Source organism: Sesamum indicum, linkage group LG12 (genome assembly GCF_000512975.1).
Source record: "Sesamum indicum cultivar Zhongzhi No. 13 linkage group LG12, S_indicum_v1.0, whole genome shotgun sequence".
NCBI classification, from domain to species: Eukaryota; Viridiplantae; Streptophyta; class Magnoliopsida; order Lamiales; family Pedaliaceae; genus Sesamum; species Sesamum indicum.
The window spans coordinates 3439221-3446171 of record NC_026156.1 but is presented as its reverse complement, the minus strand read 5'-3'; the positions used below and the strand labels follow the sequence as shown (position 1 = coordinate 3446171).

Sequence of the window (6951 nt, the reverse complement as noted above, 5' to 3'; positions counted from 1 at the left end):
GCATGGCATTAGACTAATATTTACAAACTATTTTGATATGAGTTTTAGGTTTAATTTTTTTTATAGGTATTGCTAAATGGAGTGATATATATTAAATCAGAATTATACAAAATGCATATATATATATATAGTAAGTTATGTTTCTCTTCAAAAGTATTGTTATAATCATTAAATTCAGAAGGTGTAGGAAGTACTTTGTACTTAATTCATACACATACGTACTATATGTAAGAGTATAATACAAGAATTTAATTAGTTTCTCACATATTTTATATCCTAAAACACCAATTGTAAGAAATACTACATATAATTAAGTAGGTATCCTAATTAAGGTGTATATTTAATTTAAAGTTTAATATTTTTGTTATAATGAAGAGGTTTGAGAGAGTTGAGGACACATATTTTAGAGTAGTCAAAATTATGGATATGATTAAAATATTGGTAAAATTAATAAATAAAATAGAACCAATGATTTTAAGCATCCATATTAGAAATTTGGATCCACTGAGAAGTTGTGTATAATTATTTAGGAAAATGAAAAAGAAAAAAGGAAAAAAAGAGGAAGCCCACAAGATAAATTGAAAAAATGAAAACAAAAATTAGAAATTTGGATCCAGTGAGAAGTGAGTTGTATGGAGAGTGAAGAGGCATAATAAGACTAGAAAAACAAGAACATCCGGAGTGCACATACATAAAATTTAAACATGAGATTCTCTCTCCAGAGTAATAAAGAGCAGCAGCCCTCCACCCTCCCAACCCCAACCCCGCCATAAATGCAATCGCACCCTCTCTATACGCTCTGCAATAACTACACCTCTTTCTTCTTCTTCTTCTTCTTCACCTTCTCATCACCATCTTCATGCCTTTTCTTTCTCTCTCTTTTTTAACTTTTTCTTCCGCCCGTCCGTTTCTTTAATTCTCTCTCTTTCCTCCCCCCCCTTCCCCATAATTCTTCTTAAATTCTATTCACAAGAAAGGCAGCCACCACCACCAGTAACCCTCACTTCTTCAGTATCCCCAACCTGCTTTTCCAGCATCACTTTAACCTCAAAACCAGATCTGAACCTCCTCTTTCCCCCCCCAACCCTAATTTCTGATAAGGGTTTTCATGACGTTCAAGATTCAACAACATGGTAAGTTTTACTTTCAAGCTTGAAGCTTTATGTTTTCAGGAACCATAATTTCTATCCCACTCGCATTTCCTCTGACTTGTATATATCTTCTTCTTCTTCTTCTTCTTTTATTTTTTTGGGGGGCAGAAAGAGAAGATTTGAGTTGGAGTCACCGAATGTGTCGTGGGCGTTATATGTAACCAGGGTTTGACAAAACACACGGAGAGTGTCAAAGTCCACCAGTTCACACTGTCAACTCTGTTGCTAATCTTTTTCTGCTTTTAGTCTCTTGGCACGTCAGGACAGCCAAGATAAGCGTTTTGTTTGACAACCCGAAACCTAGAAACCGAAGTCCATTTTACTTAAAAAGAAACAAGGAACAAAAGTCCATCGCGAGTTTTGTTGTTACATGTAACCATATATCCCATTTGTTGTGCTCAGACGCTGCCAGTGAATCTTCTTAAACTCAACGCACTAGCTTTTGAAAAACATACAGCTATACCCCATTACACCAGAGAAAGTCGAAAAGTTTTTTAGGGTTTCTTGGTAATTAAGGACTTATATATATATATATATATGCTGCTTCAAGGACTGACGGTGATGACGATGGCCTGACGGGATGAGTTCTCGGTGACTCGGAAAAACTCCATGCTTGGACAGAACCAAATTAAGGTCGGTGAGTTAATAATGGGTTTTCTTTCCTCTCAAGAAAATACTAAACGTACGAGAATTCGAGTTTAATTCTTCCAACTATCTACGACCTTTGGCTCGACCATCTTTTTAAACAAAGGTCCTAGTACATGAACTTTGATTTTGAAAGGTGTGCGTCTTAATTAAAACAAACCCTTTAATTTCCTTCCATTGTACATAACACTCCTTTGTGGCAAGAGTCAGCCCTTTCATTTTCTCTCATTTTTTACTGTAAACACATTTGAGATCTGATTAGGTCATAGGATGTAAAGCTTAATTAAGTCCACTGAAATCCTTCTCGATAACACAGCTAGAACAAGTGTTTCTACTGTTTACTCATTGGTCTAAGTGTGAACGGGTACTTTTCTCATGAGGCACATATCGTCTCTCACCAGGGAGAGTGAACAGAGATCTGCCGCCTTGATAACGTCCTTATTGCTTAATCAATCAGATTTCACAATTGGGTTTTGTTCTTCATTAATCCTTAATTAATCAAAGATTAATGTTCCTCTTGTCCAATTTCTCAAGTAAAAAGGAAGTCAGGTAGGGTTTCGTTAATCACTATGGCCCGAATCTTACATTTTATGGTAGAGATTTGGCTGATTCAGGATTCAAGAATTTTTTTGCTTTTTCCCCATGGATTTATCTTGCTATTTGCAAGAAATGTTTCTATAAGTTATGAACTAAACTTTATGAGCAAGAAATGTTTCCTTTTGCAAGAAGTTCCTCATTTCTATGAGCAATGAGGTACCATATATGTATTCATCTCCCAAGCTTCATAGAACTTTTTATGCATATACATTTTTGCTCCTCAAAACCATCCCAAATTAACGTAATCAGTTCTGGTTTTCACTTTTATTATCAATGTGACAGATTGCAGAACTCTAGCTTGCTTGCTTTGATTAGCAGCCCAATTTGCATATATAGATTAGAGGCAAAGATGTTTCAGCCAAACTTGTTCGAAAGTCACCATCACTTGCTGGACATGGGCCATAAAACTCCAGAAAATGAGATGGACCTTATTAGGGATGATGAGTACGAGAGCAAGTCAGGCACCGATATTATGGAGGCCCCCTCTGGTGATGATCAAGATCCTAATCAGCGCCCCAAGAAGAAGCGGTACCATCGCCACACACAGCATCAAATCCAGGAAATGGAATCGTATGCACTCATTAACTGACCTTTGTTGATTAACAATTATTTAAAGAAGCATTATTTGTCTAATTATTTTATTTCACTGAATGCTTTAATAACAGGTTCTTTAATGAATGCCCTCACCCTGATGACAAACAAAGGAAGGAGCTCGGCCGTCGGTTAGGGCTAGAACCTTTGCAGGTTAAGTTTTGGTTTCAAAACAAGCGTACTCAAATGAAGGTAATTAACTAATTTTTTCTTTCCGTTTGCCATTTCTTGAGTTTTCTGTACGTGTGAAGCCTTGTTTCATTTCTTGAACATAATCTTTGGAGCATTGTTAGTTCATTCTCTTTGCTTCTTGCTATGGAGAAGTTCAATTAAAGGTGACTGATGTTGTAATATTTGCAGGCCCAACATGAACGCCATGAGAATTCACAACTGAGAGCTGAGAATGAGAAGCTTCGTGCAGAGAATATACGGTACAAAGAAGCTCTCAGCAATGCTACTTGTCCAAACTGTGGAGGGCCAGCAGCCATTGGCGAGATGTCATTCGATGAGCAGCATCTCAGGATTGAAAATGCTCGCTTAAGGGAAGAGGTAAGTGAAGGAAAACTTTCAGTATTCAGTTATTCATATTAATTATATTTATCGACTATATAAAAGACTCGGGATAATCTTTTTCTACAATGAAACATTTCATTATCATTAATGGGATGAAAAAAAATTAATAACTATGTTTAATTAATTTATAAACTATAGCACCGCTGATGTTTATATTAATATATATTGTCTTTCCAGATTGATAGGATATCCGGAATAGCTGCAAAATATGTCGGAAAACCTATGCTCTCGTATCCTCACCTCTCCCCCGGAGGATCACGTTCGCTTGATCTAGGAGTTGGGAATTACGGACCACAGACAGGCATGTCGGGGGAGATTTATGGAGCTGCTGATCTTCTTAGGTCAGTGTCTGGCCCAACCGATGCTGACAAGCCGGTGATCATTGAGTTAGCTGTTGCAGCAATGGAGGAATTGATCAGAATGGCGCAAACTGGAGAGCCCTTGTGGATTCCTAGCACTGACAATTCCGCGGAGGTGTTGAGTGAAGAGGAGTACGTGCGAACTTTCCCCCGTGGCATAGGGCCAAAACCTCTGGGCTTGAAATCTGAAGCCTCTCGAGAGTCCGCTGTTGTGATCATGAATCACATCAACCTGGTGGAGATCTTGATGGATGTGGTGGGATTTCTTGAACAAATTTGGCATCTATCATAATACATTCTGTTTCAATTAACTGAATAAAATGTTATAAATACTCCAATTGTGATTGCAGAATCAATGGTCAAGTGTATTTTCTAGCATTGTTTCGAGAGCAGTGACATTGGAAGTCTTATCTACTGGCGTGGCAGGCAACTATAATGGAGCTCTGCAAGTGGTACATTTCGAGATTTTTAAACTACCTAGAATCAATTTTCTCAAATAAATTTATCTGGTAATTAACATATATTTTAATCTGTTCCTAATCAATAATTCTGTGATTTCAGATGACTGCAGAGTTCCAAGTCCCTTCTCCTTTGGTCCCAACTCGTGAAAACTACTTTGTAAGATATTGCAAGCAGCATACGGACGGGACCTGGGCTGTCGTTGACGTTTCTCTCGACAACCTGCAGAGACCTGCTTCCATATCAAGGTGTAGACGACGACCATCTGGTTGTTTGATTCAAGAGTTGCCTAATGGTTACTCAAAGGTACATATAGAAAATCTTTTTATTTATCTGAATTGGCGCAAACAATTTTGCCTGTCCATTTATCTCTAACCATCCAAATTAATTAATTATGGATTAGGTCACATGGGTTGAACATGTAGAGGTAGATGATAGAGCCGTTCATAGTATCTACAGACCACTAGTGAACTCAGGACTTGCGTTTGGGGCAAAACGTTGGGTGGCAACACTGGATCGACAGTGTGAACGATTAGCAAGCGTAATGGCTAACAACATTTCAGCTGGAGATGTTGGTGGTACAACTTCAATTCTTCCTTATTCAAACTCATATATTGATTATCCATGTTACAAGAACTAATCCTAAAGCATATTTACCTATGTGGTGCAGTGATATCCTCTCCGGAGGGTAGAAAGAGTATGTTGAAGCTGGCTGAAAGGATGGTGATGAGCTTCTGCACTGGTGTTGGGGCTTCAACTGCTCATACATGGACCACACTCTCAGGGAGTGGCGCTGATGATGTTAGGGTCATGACCCGGAAGAGCATGGATGATCCAGGCAGGCCACCGGGCATTGTACTCAGTGCTGCTACGTCGTTCTGGCTCCCAGTTCCACCCAAAAGAGTTTTCGATTTCCTGCGAGATGAGAATTCAAGAAGCGAGGTAGTAATTAATCTTCACGCATTATTATATTTTATTCTCATTGTCTTATCTTAATGGTGATTAAATCTTAGGGTTAATTATAATTACCTCCCATAAATTTTGACATAATTACATATACATTTTTTACCCGAATGCACTAAATTCGATCCCCCCTTTGCAATTTCAGTTATTAATTTCGTTGTATAATTATGAGATCCATTTCAACTGATCTAATTACATCTTCTACTTGTGTATTATCGAAGTGGGACATTCTTTCAAATGGCGGCCTTGTCCAAGAAATGGCACATATCGCTAATGGCCGTGATCCAGGAAACTCTGTCTCTTTACTGCGTGTCAACGTAAGCATTACTTAAATCTCGTAACTAATTAATCGAATACCATATTGTACCATAAGACTAAATTGTGATCAAAATAACTTTAATGCAGAGCGCAAATTCAAGCCAGAGCAATATGCTCATACTACAGGAGAGCAGCACTGATTCAACAGCATCGTATGTTATTTATGCCCCCGTGGATATTGTCGCAATGAACGTCGTCCTAAGTGGTGGCGACCCGGATTATGTCGCTCTCCTACCTTCTGGTTTCGCAATACTTCCCGACGGACCGACCAATCAGGCAGGCGGAGCTCCTGAGGTCGGGTCCGGCGGATCCTTACTGACCGTTGCCTTTCAAATACTGGTAGATTCTGTTCCTACAGCAAAACTTTCCCTGGGTTCAGTCGCAACTGTTAATAGCCTTATCAAATGTACCGTCGAAAGAATCAAAGGTGCAGTCCTATGCGAGAATGCATGACCGATCATCGATATATCTGTCTCCCGGTAATTTCCTTCAAACTACCTAAATACCATGTTTCGATGAGTGATTACATTAATTTGATAATGTTGTCTGAATCCAGTGCAGTGAGAAATGAAGGACGAATTAAGAAACAGGTAGTAAGTAAGAAGGATTTGTTTACGGTATATAGAGATGTGAAGGAAGGAAGGGAAGAAGTCAAGAACGCACCTGACATAATCCTTGCCTGTTGGTGGTGAGAGAGTTAGAGCAGGCGGCAAGGGTAATAGGTTCGGGTATTGACTCTGCCTATTAACATGCATGAAGTAAACAAAAACCTCGTCCATTTCTATGGAATTCATCAACTCCTATGCATATGTATCCTTTGTTTTGCGTCAGAGTTAGGGTTTCTTTCATCTGTTAATTTGTACTCTTTTCTTTTTGTCTGTGGGAGGAGCTTAATTTAGTTGCTAGACCATATCTATATGCATCCTCCCAATCTTCTTAATTGCTTCTTTCTAATTAAATAACACTGCTTTCTTTTCATTTTCAGTTGCTTTATTAATTATTCCCTGTCATTGCACTTCATGCACTGCAACAAACCATCATATATCCATTTCAATTTGTTTTTCTAACCAATTAGTGCTTATATTTGTAGTATTCATTTTTTCTGTAATAACTTCACCCATAAATTTTTTACTAATAATAATCTTCTCTCTTTGTAGTGATACATGAAATAAAACAAAAAAAAATCAGATAAAAATTTATATTTACCACTAATTAATTTATTACAGTGATTACACCAAAACTCGGGGGAAGGGAGAGTAGTTATCAATTAAATCAATTGGCGGACCTATATACAA

The 6951-nt window shown here is 38.1% G+C and overlaps 1 protein-coding gene across 5 annotated transcripts; it reads left to right on the top strand.

Annotated features, from left to right (window-relative positions):
• Nucleotides 696–6640, top strand: LOC105175372 (homeobox-leucine zipper protein MERISTEM L1). Of its 5 annotated transcripts, none has more exons than XM_020698448.1 (13): nt 696–1133; nt 1702–1784; nt 2676–2963; nt 3059–3176; nt 3345–3533; nt 3735–4172; nt 4267–4368; nt 4478–4681; nt 4779–4953; nt 5046–5317; nt 5560–5655; nt 5744–6135; nt 6213–6640. In XM_020698448.1, the coding sequence occupies exons 3-12, from the start codon at nt 2743–2745 to the stop codon at nt 6107–6109; spliced, it is 2181 nt and encodes a 726-aa protein (XP_020554107.1). In that variant the 5' UTR covers nt 696–1133; nt 1702–1784; nt 2676–2742; the 3' UTR covers nt 6110–6135; nt 6213–6640. The 5 variants fall into 5 exon arrangements, with proteins under 5 accessions (XP_020554107.1, XP_011096103.1, XP_011096101.1 ...); XM_011097801.2 differs by having other exon boundaries at nt 1260–1784; nt 6218–6640; XM_011097799.2 differs by having other exon boundaries at nt 1260–1784.